The following is a 22,567-nucleotide window of genomic DNA, read 5'->3' as shown; positions in this document are numbered from 1 at the left end:
TTTTGCTGCTACCTATTGCTCTAAAGGTGGAGGTTATTAATATTATTAGTAGATAATGAATTACTCTTAATCATAATAATAATAATTTAACATTGTTATGAATAAGAGCCTACCAGTAAGTCAAAGGTTAAAGACTAAGGACATATTTCCTTTGGTCAGTAATTTGGTTTTAAAAAATAAAATTTATGTGCATCAGCTATACTTCAAAAAAAGAGAGGTCAATTTATTAACAAAATAATATTTAAGTACTGCATTAAAACTGGATTTTATTCAATAATTTGAATTTATGGGTTCTATTGAAACATGACAAAATCTAGCATCCAGAGCCCACTGGTCCCACAAGGAATATGGTAGAGGTGAGCTGTCATTGTCTCCTCTAGATAAGTTTTACTCTAGTTCTTCCCACTCCTGGCCTGCATCATCATGTAAGTTCCCTGCCTGGTTTCTGTTGACATTTGAGTTTGCAGCTCCTCCTTCAAGGCTAGCGTCATCTTGGTAGAAAGAGGCATTGAAGTTGCCCAATTTCTATTCCTAGAATAGATCTGAATCTCAGATGGCCTTTTGGGTTTAGCAGTAAGGTTTCCCACCCTTTCTACCTACTTCCTGCTTTGTTGTTTCTTGAAAATGATGCCACAGGAAAATCCCTATGAGGAAACTAGCTGCATTGACATGAACATGGAGCATGAGGGAGAACAAGGTTACCATGCATTTTCACGCTCCCATTGGGCCAGTGGATAAATGAAACAGAGCCATGGCATGTAGTCAAATCTTTGATAAAAGCGCATGAACACTGGGAAGGGCTCCCGAAGCTTACTTTTTGAGAGGAATGCGCCCTTCTGGAGTGACTTGCAGCTTAAGCTTCGTATAGCTGTTGGAGAAGCAGAAAAACAAGTGTTTAATCTTTAAAATGCTTTCTATTAAGGAATAAAATACATAGAAAAGGGCTGATGCCTATGTACAATTTATTGAATCTTACAAACTGTTTAGGTCTCTGCAATCAGTACCCAGATCAAGAACTAGAACATGATCACCTTAGCAACATCCCAGAAGCTCCTCTAGTGCCCTTTTCCAGAGCCCAGTCCCCAAAATGGAACCATTATTGTGACTTTAAACAACATAGATTTCATTTTAGCCTGTTTTGCACTTTATATAAATGGAATAACATTCTTTTGTGTCTGGTTTCTCATATTTTTCAGATCCATCCTTATTTTTCGCTTATAGTTGTAGATCATTTACTCTCATTGTTGCAAAGTATTCCATTGTGTCAATACAACTACTGTATTTATCTCTTCAACTGCTTATGGACATATGGATAGAGAGAGAGCAACAGAAATTTTGAATGCTGCTCATGGGTGTGTGGATTGGGATTACCACTTTAGGAAACTGCACATGCTATGACCCATCAATCCCATATCTAGATATATATGCAACAGAAATGGTTATAACATGTTCATCAAAAGGCATGTTCTAGAATGCCCATAGCAGCTATTCATAGGGATACACTTGTTTGAAAGGGATATCCGAAATAGACAATGATTAGCCAATTAGATGTTTTACTAGCTATAACATGCTATGTTTCAGATACAATGTCTTCTTTATCTGTGTCCTCTTCCACTAACTCTACCTGGCACATTAGATGTTCTAGAAAGTTCTCATAGATGAAGGGCGATAAACTCAAAGACAGTAAAAAGAGAGAAGAAAGGCAGCGGGTAGGGAGAGGCATTAGAAAGGTCATCAAGGTGACAAACTAGAGAGGAGATGATCAGATGAAAAAGCATTTAAGTAATGACCTGTGCAGTATTAACAGTAAAAGCAATTCATAGAAGAGTAAGAAAGAAATGTAGGCTGGAGTCTTAGGTCTGGAATGGTGGGTATGTCTTACAGAAGAACAGGGAAAAGAGAAAGTTAATAAGTAAACAGAGGACCACCTAGTAATGTTTCTGCTTGTGGTTTTGATTTCAAGGCTTTCCAACCCCCTGGACATCCATAGCCTCCAAAGTGAACACAGCAAATTTTCCTTGCTGCTCATCTGGCAAAAATCATTATTTTCCTTGGTCAAATTATTTTTAGAAAGACTGTGTAATTCCAGGGTGATTGAGTAATCTTGTTTTGTTTGTCTTTCCTCCTCCTTTTCATTCTGTGCCTTCCTCTGCATCTTTTCTCTTTCTCCTTTCTTACTAACACTTTCTGGGATCTGTGGGCAGGAATCAGGACATCAGTTTATGACTTAAGTAGGCAGGGAAGTTATTATAGAATCTATCAGAGATCTAAGACTCTAGAGAAATGAGTACTGTATGTTGTTCTTTTCCTTCTTCAGATAAATAATTGATATGACACAGGCATATGTATGTAGAAGCAGAGGACCCTCTGAAATTAATAATTTTTGGTTCTGAGCACAGCTGCCAGGATTTGGACGTGTCTCCTTATTGTGTGTCAAAGGCATTGACATTCAGGAGAGCTCAGCCTAACACGGATGTGCAGCTTGGAGGAAAGAGCAATCTTTCTTGGAAGTTTACCAATTCTAAACACTGGAGGTATCAGTTCTCTAACAAATCCCAAAGGGAAGTTTATGTTTATCAATGTAAGAAGCCAGTGCAGCATAAACAAAAAACTCACAAAGGAGAAAGGAAACTGACTCAGAAGAAGCAACACCCTTAGCAATAAAATTAGGGCTACTTACGCTTTTTCCAGAAATGCGTCTCTGGACATATTTTGGGCCAGCAGGTTTGTTGCCAAACTGAAAACCTCATTTGTCCATTCCTGAAAGATGTAAATCACACTTGCATTAGCTTGCATACTGTACAGCCTCTAGACACATGTTTTTAGCTAGGCTACCAGGAAGACAAATTAGTTCAATCTGTATGCCTTAGGGACTTTTTCCTTTTCTTTTTTCTTTTCTTTTCTTTCCTTTACTTGTCTTCTCTCTCTCTTTCTTTCTTTTTTATAAAAATGACATAATTAAATTTAAAGCCCTGAGTAACTGCTCCTTTTGAAGGAAATGTTCTTATCACATAAACAAAATTTTGTCTGCTTTTAAAAATCCTTACTGATAGAAAACTGGTATGTTGCCTTTCAGTAACCAAGTACTTTTTACTAGTTTCCTCGCATTGTAAAGAGAGAAAGAGTTACCGAAGAGTTTAAGATAGAGTCAAATATATTTTCAACGCACCTGCAAATGTAATCTTCCTACTTTGCTACTCAAGCCAAAGCAGCTATACCAGGGAACTTTAAAATGTTAGTTATAGTTCTACAAGTTCTTAAAATCAGTTGCAGTCACAAAGTCATACTGTATACCATACTCTGTCTCCCCAGCAATTCTAGCAGCCTCTCACTACTCCCCTAATCCAATCCCTACCTCACACTGCTCACCAGTGTTCTCACTTGGCTTCCAAGAAAACAGAAAAGAGTAAATCTACAAAAAAAGTTGAAGTTCCATTCTGGGTGATAATTTTGAACACAGAATTAACATTGTGCCTCCACTCTACCCCCCCCCCCAATTCTTTAAGAGAAGAGGACATGAGAGCTAAGAAACCGTGTTTTTTTAGTTCAACAGCTTTTCCATCTAGTTTATTTCTACTTTGTTTTGTTGGTCTTCCGTATTTTGCCTTCTGACTTAAGGTATTGATAATATACCATCATGTAATACAGTAACGTTTTAGATAGGACTTGGGGTATAGAGTGGTGAAGAAGGAAGAAGGAAGAAGGAATTCTAAGTAAAGAAAACTGTCTGGGAGAAGAATCAGAGGTAAGACTTAGAGAGAATGGTGAGTAGTCTCATAGGAATTGCAAAAAATAAGGGTAGTTGCAGTGAAAAAAAGGAAAGTTGGGGTAGAGTATGGAGAGCATTTAACGTCTGTTGAGGTATCCAGAGAGAATCTAGCAAGAAATTCCATAGCACTGAAGGCCTTTTTTAGGGTGAGAGAGGAGGAGAGCCGAGGCTGGATTGTGCGTTAGGGGGATTATCTCTTTCTTGGCCATGTGGAGAATGGATTTGAGGCTGAGAAACCAAAAAGAAGGAACTCAGCTAGGAAGCTATCCCAGTTTAGGAGATAAATTTGGAGGCCTTGAACTCTATACACTATTGGTGGAAGACTTGGAAGATGTGACCCAGAGTAACTGTGAGGGAAGGAAAATAGCTGACCACGAAACTTCATGTATAAGCAAATAAGCACTGGAATAACTCTTTAATAGCTTTAAAATAAATTTCCTCAAATTTGATCATTTCAAACTAAGAGTAATTACCTACTGGCCCTGGTTTTTACAATATGCTTCTTGTATAATATTTTCTGAGCTAAAGGTCAGACTTTAGACATTTCTACCTCCATGGCAACTTTACGCATCAGTGAAAGTATCTGTAATTGAGGTCAATGTACCATATCATATGTTTACTAGGGGGCCAATTCCATACCAGAAATAGGTACAGTGAAGGCATTATGAAGAGTTGGGGAAACTTAACTGGGTCTGACCTTCTAGGTTGAAAGATAAGATCTCTATTATAGCCAGCCCGATAGAAATACAACATCAGCTATGTATGTAATTAAAATTTTTCTATTCGCCACATTAATAAATTTAGAAACAAACAGGTGAAGCTAATTTTAAATAAATATTTTTAATGTTTATTTATTTTTGAGAGAGAGAGACAGAGTGGGAACAGGGAAGGAGCAGACAGAGAGGGAGACACAAAATCCAAAGCAGGCTCCAGGCTCTGAGCTGTCAGCACAAAGCCCAGTGTGGGGCTTGAACCCATGACCGTGAGATCATGATCTGAGCCAAAGTTGAATGCTTAATTGACTGAGCCACCCAGGCACCTCAAGCTAATTTTAGTAGTATATTTTATTTTAACTAATATTTCAAAAATATTAATCATGTAATCAACATAAAATGTAGCTATTTTATATTATTTTTTTAAAAAAGTGTTTATTTCTTTATTTTGAGGGAGACAGAGAAAGTGTGAGCAATGGAGGGGCAGAGAGAGAGGGAGAAGGAGAATCCCAAGCAGGCTCCAAGCTCAGTGTGGACCCTGACATGGGGTTTGATCTTATGACATTGAGATCATGACCTGAGCTGAAATCAAGAGTCAGATGCTTAACTGACTGAGCTTCCCAGGTGCCCCTTGTACTCTTTTTGTGTACTTAGTCTTTGAAGTGAGGTATTGGTTTTACACTGATAGCCCATCTCAATTTACATTGACAACCTTCCAAGTATTCACTAGCCACAGGTAGTGGGTGGCTGTGGCTGTGGCTGTAGCCTTTGGTCAGTGCCCATCTTCTAGATGCTTAGCTTTTTATAATGGGTCTTTTATAAAGCCAGCCAAAGGATAGCATCATCACCACCCTCACTACACAGCCACGGTTAGCTAATTCAGAAAGTAAAGCACAATTTATTCTCATCACATTGTCAGAACGTGAACATCTAAATTTCTACGTGTGGAATTTCTAGAATTCATTGGCTTCCTGCAGCTCTTTGAGATATTCAAAAAATCTGACCCAGGCTAAACCAAAGATTCAGGGACTAAAGCAGTGATCAAGGGAACTTTAGAGATAGCCCAACTCTTGCCTGGGTACTGGTTTCTGTCTCTATCATCCTGAGCTAAAACAGCACGTATCTTACTTTGGATTCCCCGGAAGCAGACCCTGAGCCAAGGACTGATGAGGAATGGGTTTATTATAAAGAGTTCCATGGCAAATTTATAGTGGACTGAGCAGGACTGAGAAGGTAAGAAGGTAGAAGGGTGTGACACCAAACAAACTCAGGCACATGGGAACTTTGGCCTTCTCCATCCTGATGTAGACCACACATCAAAGTTGAGTTTTGATGAAGAGCATAGAGCTGGAATGTGGCAGTCCCTGTGCCTGTTACTCTTGGTTAAGGGCTGCTGGAGGTGATGGAAATCCCCAGGTACTTCTGCTTTTCTTGATAGTACACAAAGGGATTCCAGCATTCAGAAGGAACAGCCAACAGAGGCAAGGGTGCTGGCTGCTGGAAGTGAAAGCCATCAAGGTATTGTGTGTGAAGATGGAAAAGGATTGGAAAGGATATGGGCAGAGCACTGCTAGAGTTGGCTATGGCAGGATAACATATTTCAGACCTTTTGGGTACCAGAAGTAGCTACATTGTGTAGAGGATGTGCAACCAATGCCTTGAGGGAATTGATTCCCATATGTTCAGTGCTTCTGAAACTTGCATGTACATAGAAATCTCTGAGGGTCTTGCTGAAATGCAGATGCTAATTCAGGAAGTCTGGGTAGGAGACAGAGAATGCACATCCCAAATGAAGTCTATACTGATCCATGCTATGGGTAGCAAGGTTCTAGAGTAGACTTGCAGCACTGAGGGAAAGTTTGGTAGAAATGAAGGACTTTAAGCTCCACACCAGATCTTCAGACTCAGAATCCACATATTTTTCGAGAAACCCTTGTATTTTTTAGGCATACTGATGTTTGTTTGAGCATACTGCTAGGCCAGGAAGAGTATTTTGAGTAGTAATGTGTGCCAGGACCTGGTTTAGGAAACATTATTCTAATCTTTGTCTACTTGCTCCCCAAGCAAATAAAGAAATTATTTTGGTTATTTGTTTTAGAATAACCAAAGAGATCTCACAGCTGCACTAAGAACAGCCTGCCTAAAAAGACATGGCCAAAGTCGCTGAAAGCAGCCTTGGCTCTTCCTGAGATATGGCATATGCTTTGCTGCAGGATAGACTGATCCCACCCTGGCAGTGTTCTCATAAATTCAACACTGGGCGCTGGTGAGTTTGGCACTGGAAGGACAGCTTCTAATTTTAATCTGGAGGGTTTGTTTTTCCACTTTAATAGACAAGGTTCTGATGATTGCCACTAAGCTTGGCCCAACTTCTGCTGTTTCGACCCTGAAGCTTCTTAAATGATGTTTTCTGTCCTATGATCAATCTTTTCCCATGAAGGGGACAACAGAGACCTGAACTAGATAGAGATCTGAACTAGTTGATCTGAAGGTCAACTTCCATGGAATTTCATCTGGAGTTTAAATGCACCTGTTTGTGTCTTAACATATGCAAGACTGTTTCTGAAATTCCCTCACCATCCCCCCCTCCACACCCCACCCCTGCCAGAGGTTCTGGTGCACTGACTGTAAGCGCCAGTCTTGACACCATTATGGATACAAAGTTTCCCTACCGGGTCACAAAGTTAAGGCACTTGCATTTCTAAAGGCATTTCAGTTCTGCCATTCTTGGCACAGGATTTAGGTGTTTGCTTAATGCTGCCAACAATTGTTTCACAATTGTCCATTACTCTCAAAAGTACTGTTTGAGTGTTTACTATGCACTGACCTAGGTCCCTTGCAATAATACTGTCATTAGTTCTCACAACAATTCTCTAGGAGGTAGGTACTGTTACTAGCCTCATTTTACAGAGGAGGATTCAAAGTTACAAAGCACTTGTGAATTACATTCTCAGGGCTAATAAAAGTCACAGTTTGGGATTAGATCACTAGTTTCTTGGGCTCCAAACCCTGTACTCTCAGATATTGTGCTCTCTGTCATTTTGTTCTAGAAAATTTTAAGGTGCCTGATACAGTTAAACAAGATGAAAAAGACAAGTAAATCCACTTAAATGTATTCCATATAAAACAGTGACTCAGCATTTACCAGGGGCTAGTCTAGGCATTTGGCAAAAAATTAGCTCACTGAATCCTCACAAGCACTGTAGGAGATACATTCTGTTACTACCACCCCATTTGTATAAATGAGAAAGCTAAGGTGATCAATAATTGGCATAAGGTCACACAGCTCATTATAGGCACCCCTGAGATTTGAACCCAGGACATTTGGCCCTGGAATCTGTATACCTTACTGCTGTACTATGATGATGAAGCAACCTATGGAGTTTATGAACTAAACGCCTTATCGACATGCTATAATGATGAAATTAGAGGAGAAATGATAAGATGGAGACAGGGGTGAGCCCAGTCACAGAGTACAGGTCTAAAGTCTTGGAATTTTGATAGAAGTGGGTCACAAATTCTACTCACACTTGCTTTAACCAATGTAAGGAGAGATCCAATCACAAATGCTCGACCCTTGCCCTAGATGCAAATGCCATTCATGAAGCAGTTCAACCATAATGACTAGTTCTGAGAACAGAGAGAAATTTCTCCCTTTGGCATTCACACTCTTAACTTCTTGGCCTAACTTTTGCTGCAAGGGATATACAGGCAAAGACAGAGGGTTCTGGAAGAAATAGAATTCTTGCAGATGTTTCTCCTCCCAAGGTTCGGAGTTATGTTATCTTTAAAACTTTAATGTATTTGTTCTAATCTTTTTTTCAGTATTATGTATTTTTCTTACACATAAAAATACAGAGAATAGTTTAAGTAACACAGATCAAAATGTAACACATGTTAACACTGTGCCATATTTACTTCAGTACTTTTTGAAAAATATATCCTTAAGATTTTGCAGTACAGATTAATTCCACGCTGTGCTTCTCTCTATTTTCATTCTTCTCCCTTTCTCCAGGACCAGATTCTATATTGATATCTGGATGTCAATACCACATCTATTTTCATGGGGGATAAATTAGGATTCAGCAAACTGAGGACTGAGGGCTAAAGCCAGCCTGTCACCTGTTTTTGTAAATAAAGTTTTATTGGAATACAGCCATGCTTGTGCATTTACTTATTGTCAATGGCTGTTTTCAGGCTACAACAGCAGAATTCAGTAGTTGTAAGAGAGTTTGAAAAGAACAAATTATTTACTATCTGGCCCTATACAGAAAAAAGTTTGCTGGTCCCTGGTATGGACCCTTGTATATTTAAAATATTACATAAATCATATCATACTTTATGCATCTTTGGCCAGGGACTACTTGCAACCAATATTATATCTTTAAATGTATCCTTGCTTCTGCATGTGGATCTAGTTACTAATTTTACCTACGATACTATTCCACTATAGGAATGTATAATTTATTAATCCATTTTTTTATTGATGAACATCTATAGTTTTTTCCTTCAGAAAGTCTTGTTTGTACAAACCTATTTCTTATTGCTTTAAGCCACATCTGGGAGATTCTCTATCATTATAGAATATTGAATATATTCAATATTATGAATTCCTAGAATCCATGGATCTTCATCAGTACCAGATGCTGATACTTGCTCACCAAAATGATAAGGACATGATGTTCCCATTGGCAGTGTAGGGGAGCTTGCATTTTACCAAATGCTCAAAAACACCTGCTATTATTAGGCTTTCAGAAAATGTTCACAAATCTGATAGATGCAATGTGGGATCTTGCATGGTCTTAATAAACACCCCTGATTTACCAGGATAGTGGAGAATCATTTTATATGTGTTGGGGCTGTTCTACTTTTTCGTTTCTGCAAATTTCCTGTTAACATTCTTGTTTTTAAAGTTTATTTATTTATTTTGAGAGAGAGAATCCCAAGGAAGCTCAGCGCTGTAGTGCAAAGCCTGATGTGGGGTTCAATCTCATGAACCATGAGATCCTGACCTGAGCTGAAATCAAAAGTTGGATACAACCGACTGAGCCACCCAAGTGCCCCCCTGTTAACATTCTTAACCCATCTTTCTTTTAGAGTATTTGTGCTCATTGTCTTTAAAAAGGGGAGAGATTTGTTTGTGGTTTGAGCTCAAGCACAGGCCGGTGGTCACTATCAGTCCTATTGAGAGAAACAAAGTGCCACACAGTGACTGCATGTTGTAAATGGCACTCAGGGCATCATGGCATGCAAGGCATCCACCCAGGCCATGGCTGTGACCTGATACCAAGCAGCTGGAGTCACACAGAAAAGGCAGACTGTAACCTCCGCCCTCTGAAACATGTCTTCATGCAGCGAGTTCTTTGGGAAAGAAAAATATTCTAAAAGGAATGCTGAATACACATAAAGTTATGAGTCAATGGTTACCCTAATAAAGTAAAAGGACTGACAAATGATAATAATCTAAAAGCAAGTACTTCCAAAGGGCCTCATTCGGATGCCTCAATCTCTCCATCTATTGTATTTAATCAAGTTTTAAAAGGTTTCTGGAATAAATAATACTTTACATAAGATATATTTTATTTGTGATATATATGAAGGTCCTAACAATTTTAAATAGCTGTCCACCTAGTTTTCATTTTTTGGCAACCCCCCTACTGCCATCACTGATAACAGTATCATTCCCATTACCTCTGTTCAGAGGCAGGTAACGGTTTGGGATTTAAGTAAGAAGGGACATTGTGCAGCTCATTCAGAATTGCATTGCCTGGCTGAGCACATTTCTCTCACTTACTGGCATGCATCAGAATTCATATCACTGAGCATTTGTCTTAATGGTACAGTAAAGAATCTTTTCACGGCAAAAGATGGTCTATGGGTTACAAAGGCTTTCATTAATAGCAAAAAGGGGGGCGCCTGGGTGGCTCAGTTGGTTAAGCGTCCGACTTCAGCTCAGGTCACAATCTCGTGGTCCATGATTTTGAGCCCCGCGTCGGGCTCTGGGCTGATGGCTCAGAGCCTGGAGCCTGCTTCCGATTCTGTGTCTCCCTCTCTCTGTGCCCCTCCCCCGTTCATGCTCTGTCTCTCTCTGCCTCAAAAATAAATAAACGTTAAAAAAAATTAAAAAAAATAAAAGCAAAAAGGACTATTGGAGAAGTCACTGCATTAAATGATAGTATATCGAACATTTAGAATTTTGGTAAAATTTCTGGTACAGTTTCTCTTTTTTTAGGTGGCAGTGACAGTCTTATATCTTATAGTCAAAGTGTTCATCTCATCCTCAGCGAGAAATGGTTGTCAAATAAAATATAGCTATCAAAAGAAGACAAAAGACAGGGAGCATATTAGGATCCAGTATTATCACTATTGGGACGCTAGAAAATTATATTACTCAAATGATGTAATATCAAGGAAAGATGCATAATTACTTTCAAAAGACTATGTGATTCAAACAACTTAATGCTGCAATTGACAAAAGCACAAGTCAAGCTAGCCTAGGAAATAAGAGAATTTATCAAGGACACTGGGGATTTCCTGCAATTGAAGGAAAAAATTGTGCAAACTGCAGCAAAAAAAAGATACATATAATATAAGACATCAGGAACCTGGGGCCTAAAAGCCAAGGAGATCGTCTTTATTGCTTTTCCATTGCTCTCTACTCCTGGTGGCATTATTTTTTCTACTGATATTATTTTTGTTCCCATGGGCACCAACTGCATCAAAAGTTGTGGCACATGGTACCTCCCACCACCAGAGATAGTCTGACGACCTCACTGTCAGTATGAAAAATCCTGACAAATGTCTCTGATTGGTCTACCTCTAGAACAGTCTAGTCAGGTAAGAACCTAGTAGTATCCATGAGGCCAAATCGTTGGAACTGGGGGAGAAGCGGTGAGCAGAGAATGGAAGAGAATAAGAACAATATATATATCCATTCATCGGAGTACTGTGGAAAAGCAGGTGGAAGAAAAGGATATGTGTCGTTTATACCTTGGATCTCATAGTTCTGCATCCCATTCTTTTTTTTTAAATGTTTATTTATTTTTGCGAGAGACAGAGACAGAATGCCGGTGGGTTAGGGGCAGAGAGAGAGGGAGTCACAGAATCCGAAGCAGGCTCCAGGCTCTGAGCTGTCAGCACAGAGCCTGAAGCAGGGCTCGAACCTACAAGCTGCAAGATCATGACCTGAGCCCAAGTCAGACGCTCAACAGACTGAGCCACCCAGGTGCCCCTGTGTCCCATTCTTTTTATAAAATAGGCAATAAATCCACACTTTTGACTTGGGTTGACTTCATGAATGAATGAAATGTGTCAAGGAAAGAGAATGACATCCATGCTTTATAATTAATGCCTTTTAAAATTAATTTTTATGTCTTTTTCTTTGTTATGAGTATTCAATCACTATTCCTGGCTACAGCATTTGGGTAATTACTTCATATATTTCTTAATGTAACTTGAACGATGCTACAATAGGTTGTAAGAACTCAGAGTACTGTGTGCAACATTGAGCTCAGGAGGCTCCCCAGTTAGTAAAGTAGAGAAGCTTTAGTGTCAGGGCTTAGGGCATCTACATAGGCTTCATAGACATGCTTTAGTTTTGCTTTACGCTTTGGGCTCTATTCCGAAGAATTGTTTCCCAAGTATCTTTCTTCAGATAAGTGAAACACTGCTGTAGTACATGGGTACCCTGATGACCTAAGGAAGAGTTCACACGATTGAAAGTGCAATGCTCAAGATGTAAATATGCAAGTATGCGCATTTTGAGAGGTAACAGGCATAGTATGTCCCTAGTCTTCTTCCAACACCTGTTTGACATTCCCCCGCCCAATGGTAAAAGCTTAATGTGGTGAAATCAAGTTAAAATGAATGTTAAGAGAGTTCTTCTAAGGGAAAAAGAATAAAGCCTCTCAAAAGAACAGCATCTGGGGCACAGTGTGAAAGAAAAGAGAAAGATACTTGGTTTGGCGACGTTCTCCCAATGATAGGTTTTTCAGCTATACCATTGTGAATCTCAGGTGTATGTTGAGCCTCAGCTAAGGGACATTCTCCTCCCCCTCCAGCTAGTTTACTGAGTCATTGCTCTTTTGTACAATAAAGAAAATGTTGACTGAGTGCCCTGATATGAAACCCCTAAAGCTTCCTTTCCATGGCTTTCACGTCTACCCACCACATTCTGGAAATGGTTCTTTCCAAAAGCCTCATGGCACTATGACGAAAACACTTGCTATTATTTCTTGTAAGCCTAGCAGTATTGACGCTAATCGTTACTTTGGTTTGAACCTGCTGGAGTGCTGGGTACTACAGACAGCAAGTGTGTGTAAGCAGGGTCTGTAATTATAATTGATACCATTGTTTATTTGTTAAAAAATAATTCCATTTGAGGAGATCAAGTGAAAAAAATTTTTAAAGAAAAAGACAATCCAGCTGATTTTTTTGGTAAGATGTATATCAAGCGGAATAAAAGGAACAATCATAATTTCTTGGGAGTAAAGTAGTGTTGCTTTCTCCATTAAGTGAAATCTCACAAAATTAAAACTGCATTCCTTGAAATTTGATTAGTAAGCTACACACAGGTACTTCCTCGTTAAGTTATAACAACCTATGGAATTTTGCTAAAGTATAATTTTCTCATTGGGAAATCAATTTGTTTCAAATACTGTAATTACACCTCCCCATCTTTAATTTTTTTGTTTTTCTTGAGAGAGACAGAGACAGAGTGTGAGCTGGGGAGGGGCAGAGAGAGAGGGAGACACAGAACCCAAAGCAGGCTCCGGGCTCTGAGCGCCTGTGGTTCCAGTTGCCTGATCTTTGGTCATTTTCTTACTGTTTTGGAAGAATGAATCTTGAATACAACTTGTGTTTGTCTACTAATTTAACATTAAAATACTGTTATTAGTTTATGTAATCATTCTTACTGACTCTCTTATTATTGATGCTTCTGCTAGTTTATTTAAATATAAATTTTATTGGATTTCAGACCCCACTCTGCTACTCTCTAGCTGTGGGACCCACTGCTCAGTACCACCTAATATCTATTTTCTCCTTCTCTCCTCACTGAAACCTGACATTATTTAGGCCAGCAATATATAATAACTGAAAAATCTGTAACTCCAGCGGCAAGGGTGGCAATGTGACACAGGAAACCACATGTTAGCAGAAGTCTGGGAAAATATGGTTTCTGCTGTAGAGGCTTGTTTCTCTTTGCTGTTGGGAACACACATGCAATGGCTGGAGCCACAGAGGCGTCTTGTCTATGAGGAAATGGCCATGGGAATCACAGGGTCCAGAAAACCTACCTTTAGTCTTCCTGCTGCATGAGCAGAAAAAAATAAAAAAAACCCAAAAAAACCCAAACCAAACAAGATGGTAATAAATGAAAAATCCTTAATTTATCTAAGCTACCATTTGGTTTGCTTTTCTATTATTCAAGGTCAAATGTAACCCCTGCCTGATAGAATCATCTTGGACAATTTTTTTTTTACCTGTCTAATATCCATTTGCCTTATAAAAAGGAGGAAATCATAGGTCTTATTTCATAGGCTCTTGTGACAATTAAGGGACATAATGTATATTAAATGTTTAGACCAGTGACAGCCCCAACACATGCCTAGTAAATGGTACTAATCTAAAAATTTATTATTTATTTGGGCACCTGGGTGGCTCAGTTGGTTAAACGTCCGACTTTGGCTCAGGTTATGATCTCATGGTTTGTAAGTTCGAGCCCTGCCTCGGGCTCTGTGCTGACAGCTCAGAGCCTGAGCCTGCTTCAGTATATGTGCTGCCGAAGCGAGCACAGCCTGAGCCTGCTTCAGACTCTGCACCTCCCTCTCTCTGCCTCTCCCCTGCTCATGCTCTGTCTCTCTCTCTCTCAAAAATAAACATTAAAAAAATAAAAAAAAATATTTATCAAATAAGCACATACATTGGTTTTAAAAATAAAAGTGTCCAGAGGGGCTATAACAAAAAGCAATGATTGCTTGTGATACTCTTACCCTAGTTTTGCTTCTTGACAGCTATTTTCATTTCTATTCTTAAATTTCTGGGAGTTAATTCCATATTTCCAAATGATATATTTGTCCTGCTTTCTCTTGATTGACTGATTTTAGAATTTAACTATCAATATCCAACTCTGATCTGTTGTCCTGTCTCTCTTCTTCCTTCCTCCTGATAGAATTCTGTTACCACTATCCTTTCTCCTGGTCACTTCTACAACCTTAGCAACATGATTAAACCATTTCTTAATCCACCACTTAAAGACAGCATCACGTGGCTTCTAAGAAGAGAACATTTACCTGCTAATACTTTTACCTTCAACTTCTGTTAGCTTAAATTTGCTTGTAAAATGATCAAAGTGGAAATGTTTTTATCTTGCTTACTGTTCATAATTGACTTCAGTTATTTGCATATAAATTGATTCTAAAAGTCTAAAAGCGATAAAATAAAAATTTACATGATTACAAAAATGCAAATATAATTTTCTGCAGGGTCACGTATTAGACTCTGATTATCTTTCTTGTTATATTCCCATCACCATGAACTACATGGCTTTCAAAAGACAAGTCTCTTTAGCAAATGGTGCTGAGAAAATGAGACGGCAACATGCAGAAGAACGAAACTGCACCACTTTCTTACACCATACACAAAAATAAATTCAAAATGGATCAAAGGACTAAATGTGAGACAAGAAATCATCAAAATGCTAGAGGAGAACACAGGCAGAAACCTCTTTGACCTCGGCCACAGCAACTTCTTACTAGACACATCGCCAGAGGCAAGTGAAACAAAAGCAAAATGAACTACTCGGACCTCATCAAGATAAAAAGCTTCTGCACAGCAAAGGAAACAATCAATAAAACTAAAAGGTAGCCTATGGAATGGGAGAAAATATTTGCAAACAACATATGGGATAAAGGGTTAGTATCCAAAATCTAAAAAGAACTTATCAAACTCAGCACCCAAAAAACAAATAATCCAGTTAAGAAATGGGCAGAAGACAGAGACACTTTTCCAAAGATGACATCCAGATGGCAAACAGACACATGAAAAGACACTCAACATCAGTCATCATCAGGGAAATACAGATCAAAAGGGAACAATCTCATTACCAACATAGCATACATACTTTTTGGACTGCTCCTTCAGTTGTTGAAAATTCTGCATGCTTTTAGCAGCGCTTATATTTGTATAATACTTTTCTTATACATTTATCTCTCCGTTTACCTTAATTTTCTTTGGGGGAGAAGAAACTTAAGCTGTTTTCATTTATCTAATATTTTCCAGCTTCCTACTCATATTGCCTAAACCTAGTCCATTCCTATGTGTGCTATTTAATCTTCAAGACAGTATCTGTTCTTAGCTCTTATGTATTTTTTTGCACTATGTCTTTCATATTTTCCTCTCTTCTGTTTTCTCCTTCTCTCTTGCACTCTTCAGATTGATTGCACCTGTATCTCTTATCTTTTCTCTCTCTTCCTGTGTGTGTGTTTTAGTAATCTCTACACATAACATGGGGTTCGAACTCACGACCTCGAGGTCCAGCGTTCCATGCTCTTCCCACTAAGCCATCCAGAAGCCCCTTTTCTTTTCTCTCTGAAGGCTGTTGTTTTGTCTTTCATGTTTCCTTGTCTGTTTTCTGCCTTCACTGTGGTTTTTGCTTGGGTCCACACTCTGGGAGATTTCCTTCATTTCTTCTCACTACAGTTGTGTAGAACTTTGACTTTATTCCATTATCTTATCTTCAGATTTCAAAAAAAAAAGATTTTATTTTTGTTTCCTATTTTTCATAACATCTTGTTATCTTATGAATATAATATATTCAAAATTCTCTCTGAAGATGGTATCTATTTTAATTTTTTAGTTTAATTATTTGTTTCTTGAATTACCCCTGTATCTTCTGTCATCATTTCTTATTTTGTTCTTCTTGGCCTCCTTCATCATTCAATAATGTAGGCTTTCTCAGTAGTGTGTGGACATTTTGTTGCTACTTCACATTATAGGGGGACAACAGAGGGGATAACTGGGAGCTCTAAGTATGTGAGATTTTCCAACTTGTAGACTTCTCCTTCAGGTGAGCACGTGGGTGCCAGCCACTATGGTGTGGTATCCACAAGAGTTTTACTCTGGATGCTTGACTCCAAAGCTGGCTACAATGATGTTTTTCTTTCTTTCTTTTCTTTCTTTCTTTCTTTCTTTCTTTCTTTCTTTCTTTCTTTCTTTCTTTCTTTCATTTGTTAATGTTTATTTATTTTTGAGAAAGAGAGTGAGAGACAGAGCATGAGTGGGGGAGAGGCAGAAAGAGAGGGAGACACAGAATCTGAAACAGGCTTCAGGCTCTGAGCTGTCAGCACAGAGCCTGACGTGAGGCTCAAACTCCTGAACTGAGAGATCATAACCTGAGCTGAAACTGGATGCTCAACTGACTCAGGCACTCAGGCGCCCTCTGATTTTTTTCTAATAATTTGTTCACTTCCACAAGAAAACAAATTCTCAGGTTTTTGGTCTGGGAAGTAATTGGTTATCAATTATTCTGTATGCAGAGCAAGAGGAGGAGGTGGAGGGGCTGAGAGTTTTGTCCATATTCCTTTAATTCCTCAGCCTTCTTTCCACCCCTAAGTCTTGCTCCGTGTTCTGCTGGGCTGGTAGTTCTCAAGTTTGGGGGCATGTCTCCACTGCTTCTGAGTGGGGGTCAGTGACTTCATTGGTTATAGTTCTCTATGGAACCTAGACCGTGCAGAATTCTCTCCACTCTGTTTCATAGACACTCTCCTCACAATCTTCCCTGCAGAGTTACTGAAAAATGTCATCTTGTAGTGCCATATCTCATTCTCTTCATCACTGCATACTTGTGTTCCTTTACCATAATTTTCACAGTATCTCAGGAGAGGTAGCACGCCACACCTGTGCTTATTCTACTGTTTTGGACTAATAACCATTTTTTATTTTATGTCCAAAATTTTTTATTTCCCCTCCCTAATTAGCTCTCCAGCTCAATTAATGCAATTCCAGAGAACCTGACATCATCTTTCGTTCCCCCTTTCATGCCATGTGTCCAATCCATTAGTGCATATATATATATATATATATATATATATATAGCTTTACACTCAGAGTATATCCAGAACCCAGCCATTTCTCACCATTCTACCCCAAGCACTCTGTTCTCCTTGTTTCTGCTTCTGCACCCCTACTATGGCTTTTCAACAGAGCAGCCAGGGCAATCCTGTGAAAATATATTACACCAAATTAATCCCTTGCTCAAAATAATGCAATAGCTAACTGTGTCACTGGAAGTAAAGCCATATTCTTACAGTGGCCACCCACCACTATTTGGGTCACCTATCACCCCCTCCCCCAACCTCTCTGACTCATCTCTCGCTGCTCTCCTTCTTCCTCATCCCATGCCGAGTACACACCTGTCTCAGAGTCTGCTGTCCTCCATGAGAATTACTTGACCCACTCCATCATCTTCAATTTTCTTCAGAAGTCATCACCTCAGGGTGACCTTATCTGGCCAATTTATTTAAAATTGAAATATGCTCTTCCCCCTACTTCCGGCATTTTCTATTCCCCTTCCCTACTTTATTTGTCTCAGGATCTGGCACCGTCTTATTGTGTTTATCGTCCACCTACCCCCACCTTTATGGAGGCTTCATGAAGACAATCATTTTTGTCTATTTAGCTTATCCCTGGCACTCAGTATCTTGCCTGGTACACAGTAGGCAATTAGGTATCAGTCAAATGAATGAATGAATGAATGAATGACTATTATCATATAGCCATTAGGGAAATCATTGACAAAATATTAAAAAAAATATTCTCAGGGACGGCTTGTTCATTGAAAGCATTTAATGCATTAGCAACATAAAAATGACAGGTGATATTAAGGCCGTAGATGACACAGATCAACCTGCCACTCTTATAGGATGCCAGGTGTTTTCCCCCAGTAATTAAACAAGGAAGCCAAATTTTTTAGAGCTCTTCTCCCTTCCAAAAATATTATGGTTTTGTTTGTCTGTTTGTCTTAATCGCTGTGCCTGCTTCAATGCAATCCACACAAATAGACAATCGGGGCTTTACTCAGCTTCAAGGCTCAGAAGACGGAGGCATAGGAACAAGGGGGAAGCAGCTAACTTCTGTGTTATGGGGTGTTCAGAAGGAAAGGGGAGGCATTGCTGCCTAAGCAGTTTTCTGCCTTTCTTTTCTGGGGTAAAGTGGGTTTGTGCTAACAGCAGCTCATACTCTGAAATCACAAGCATTTCTGTGTCTTAGGGTATATATCTTCCCTTCAGTTTGGCATTCATTCCTTTACATGGATCCTGTGAATGCTGCCCGGTTCAAAAGAAGCTCTTGCTTAAGGAATGCAGAAAAGACACCCAGAAGATGGAGGGCAGAGCACTTTCCTCCACAATCACAAAAATAGCAATTGCTGGTTCTTATCTAGGTGTAAGGAAGAGATTAATGTCCAAAGTGCCTGTTCCCGCCTCTTTTTATTATGAATGTCTCTCTGTTGACTTTCGAACTTTTAAACTTTTGTACAGTCATTCCACATGGGTGACTTTTTCAACAGTTTGAAAGTTTAAGCTGTGCATCTTTCATACTCCTCTAAAACAAAAATGTAGCATGTGGACTGAGTCTCATTTGCCAACAAAAGACATCACGACTACAAAATCCCAAGACTAATAGTGCAGTATATTGACTTGGTAAGGCCTTGGCCCTTTCTTAGAGTTGGGTAGGGGAATATCTGAAGATAACAACATAGGCTTTTTGGCTAGCATGAAGAGGTCAAGAAGAACAATGAATGAAGATCTCATAAAACGCATCAATCCAGAAGGCTAACTTTTTACATTTGTAAACGACTATCTTTTTGGCATATATATTCTACCCCCAAGGACATCTTGCAAAATGTTCCATTATGTGTCAAAATACACTGCTAAAAACAATACATGATACCTCATTCTATTTTTCTTAATCATTTTTGTTTGAAGAAAATCAGACCTATACCCATTGCTCACTCAACATAAATTGGTCCCAAGTTGAAAAAGGAAATGGGATAAATGACACATTTTGTACAAAGTATATTAGTGTTTGAAAATTCTTTTCTCAATGTATATGTTCCAGAATAAAAAGAATATATATAAGAAACTCATGTCTCTTGAGGTCAGTTTTAAATATACTGTTAATTTGGAGGAAGGTCTAAGAGAATTCCCAGTTTTTGATGAATCAGGTTCTACATCAGAAACAGCTAGTGGTGGTGCTGGCAGGTCCCTTCACTGGATCTTCCTTCTCTTCTCTTTCCCAATTTCATTTTGTAGACTATAATTTCTTTTTCTTTAAAAAAAAAAAAAGGCCCCTTCTCTGTGGCTCCTTTTCTCATTCTCTTCACCTAAAAGGCCTCAACTATTTGGTCATTCAAAGCCATCAGGACTTGGCCATTCAAAGCCACTGTTGGGGGGTGGTGGTGATAGGGACAATGACTCTCTGAGTAGGAACAAAGCTGAATTTGGGAAAGATGAATAGGATAAAAGCCATTGTGGTTAGTGTCATCCCTTTCTCCTACTGAGAATGTTGGCAAACCATGGAGACAGATCCATGCTGGGAAGAAGGGGCCTGCAGCAACTAGCTAGTGAGTGGGTCTCAATTTCTTCAGCTCTAACAAATGAGAAGATCAGAGTACAAGACGTTCAAAGTCTCCATGGCTTAATAATTTTCATGATCTATCAGTTTTTTTCAAGGGCTCAAAATCCCCTTCTTCCCTTTCTCTCTCTCCCTCTTTCCTTCTTTTTTCCCCAAACATTCACATATTGAAAACCTACTACACACTAAGCTAGATCTTGGGAACACAGAAGTGACTAAGCTGTTGTTTCTGACTTTAAGTAGCTCACAAATCCAAGGTAGGGTGTCAGACACACTGACAGATAATTACAGTGTGATACATGATGAAGAAAATATGCATGAGGTTCACCAAAAGAGCAGAGAAGGAAACTCCATTATTCATGGAAATCATGAGATGGAGGGGGAGATGGATGAGCTGTATTTAAGCTGAATCCCCAAGGAGGCTTCAAAGTTCTCCTGGTGGACAAACTGGAGAAGGGAAGTCTAACAAGACACACAATTCTGCAAGCACCAAACTTAAAATTATAAAGGTAGAAAGAACCACAAGTAGTTAGGAACTACTGGAGCAGAATTGTGCACGGGTCCAAGAGGTGAGTTACCAGCACATGAGAGGAGGGGCTATGTTTGTTTTGTCACTAATCTATCCCCAGTGTCCACTGAAGTGCTTGCTACATGCTAGGCCTTCATTAAATATTTGTTCACTAAGTGAATGAATGAATGAATGAATGAATGAAATAATCAGGAAATTTATTTTTTTAGGTAACAGGCAATGCAAAAGATTTCAAGGAGTGCCTGGGTGGCTCAGTTGGTTAAGCAACTGACTGTTGATTTTGGCTCAGGTTATGATCTCACGGTTTGTGTGAGCCCTGCATCGTGCTCTGTGTTGATGGTGTAGAGCTTGCTTGGGATTCTCTCTCTCCCTCTCTCTCTGCCCCTCCCCAACACACTCTCTCTCCCTCCATCTCTCAAAACAAATAAATAAACTTAAAAAAAAAGAAAAATATTTCAGGCATGATCAAGTTTAGAGTTTTTTAAAAAGATCATTCTTATGCAGGTGGGCATGTATATAGTTGGAGAGCAAATAGAGGGTTCAAGGAAAGTAGGTAGAAGGTGCCTATAGATGAGAAGGGTCAAGAATTTGAACAACATAGCAGGAGGAAGAGGGAGACAAGAAAGAGATGTGAGAGCTAGTTAGGAAATTTGGAGAGCCTGCAAGTTATTTGGATGGTAGGCAAGCATCTGGTGTGGATGAAGGTAGGAAAATTTCTAGGGAAACCCAGGTCATATCCTCAAAATGAGTGAACTAGATTCTCTATGACATTCATAGCTGCAGAGGTTCCCTGAAAAATCTAAAATAACAGCCATTCAAGGCTGATGTTCAGTTACAGAGCATATTTTTGGAAAGCTCATTATTCTGTAATTTCAAAATGCAATCATTTAACATACAGGCATCCTCGATTAAACATTTTTTTTATATGTGAATTAGTGTTTAAAATACCAATGGGCACAACCAGTTTGGTAAGGTGCCATTATCTATCAAAGCTGAACATATGAAGATCTGTGATCAGCAATACCTATCTCACAGGAAGGCAAGTTTGTAACAACACTGTTTGTAATAACCTTAAGCCGGAAACTGAATGTCCATCAACTGTAGAATAGATTAGGGTATACTATAATTATGGTATACTATTTAGGAAAGAGAATGAACTAAGCTATAACCATATGTAAAAATTATAGTAGGATTTCATATATCTAATTTGAATAATAGAAGTCAGACCAGAAAGAAGACATGTTTCCAGATTCCATTTAAAGATTTTAAAGATAGGTAAAACTCATCTGTAAAGCTGGAGGTCAAAATAGGGGTGTGTTAGTACAATAGACACTGGGATGTTCAAGATGCCATTTCTTGATCTGGGTGCTATTTACCTGGGCGTGTTCTCTTTTCAAAAATCTTTCAAGGGGCGCCTGGGTGGCTCAGTTGGTTAAGCGACTGACTGCAGCTCAGGTCATGTTCTCATGGTTCGTGAGTTCGAGCCCCACGTTGGGCTCTGTGCAGACAGCTCAGAGCCTGAAGCCTGCTTCAGATTCTGTGCCTCCCTCTCTCTCTGACCCTCCTCCCCGCTCACACTCTGTCTCTCCCTCTCAAAAATAAATATTTAAAAAATATTTTAAAAAATCTTTCAAGTTATACAGTTATAATTGGTGCTGTTTTCTGTGTATATTATATTTCAATCAAAAGTTAAAAAAAACAACGGGTGGCTCAGTCAGTTAAGCATCTGACTCTTGACTTCGGCTCAGGTCATGATCTCACGGTTCATGGGTTCGAGCCCTGTGTCAGGCTCTGTGCTGACAATGCAGAGCCTGCTTGGTTCTATCTCTCTTTCTCTGCCTCTCCCCTGCCTATGGGCACACGCGCCCTCCCTCTCCCTCTCTCGAAATGAATAAACAAACTTAAAAAAAATTTAAAAAACAA

At 39.2% G+C, this 22,567-nt stretch overlaps 1 protein-coding gene across 3 annotated transcripts in view; it reads right to left on the bottom strand.

Moving 5' to 3' along the window:
• The window catches only part of PLCB1 (phospholipase C beta 1), a 695,993-nt gene that overhangs the window by 216,935 nt on the left and 456,491 nt on the right, over positions 1–22,567 (bottom strand). For all 3 annotated transcript variants that reach the window (XM_023251450.2, XM_023251452.2, XM_023251451.2), the window contains exons 5-6: positions 2,681–2,760; positions 815–868 (exon numbers count right to left, since the gene is read on the bottom strand). In XM_023251450.2, coding sequence (XP_023107218.1) covers positions 815–868; positions 2,681–2,760 — 134 coding nt within the window. The remainder of the gene's footprint in view (positions 1–814; positions 869–2,680; positions 2,761–22,567) is intronic.

The sequence above is a fragment of the Felis catus genome, chromosome A3 (assembly GCF_018350175.1).
Source record: "Felis catus isolate Fca126 chromosome A3, F.catus_Fca126_mat1.0, whole genome shotgun sequence".
In the NCBI taxonomy this organism is placed as follows: Eukaryota; Metazoa; Chordata; class Mammalia; order Carnivora; family Felidae; genus Felis; species Felis catus.
The sequence above is the reverse complement of the archived record's forward strand: the minus strand, read 5'-3'. Positions and strand labels throughout refer to the sequence as shown.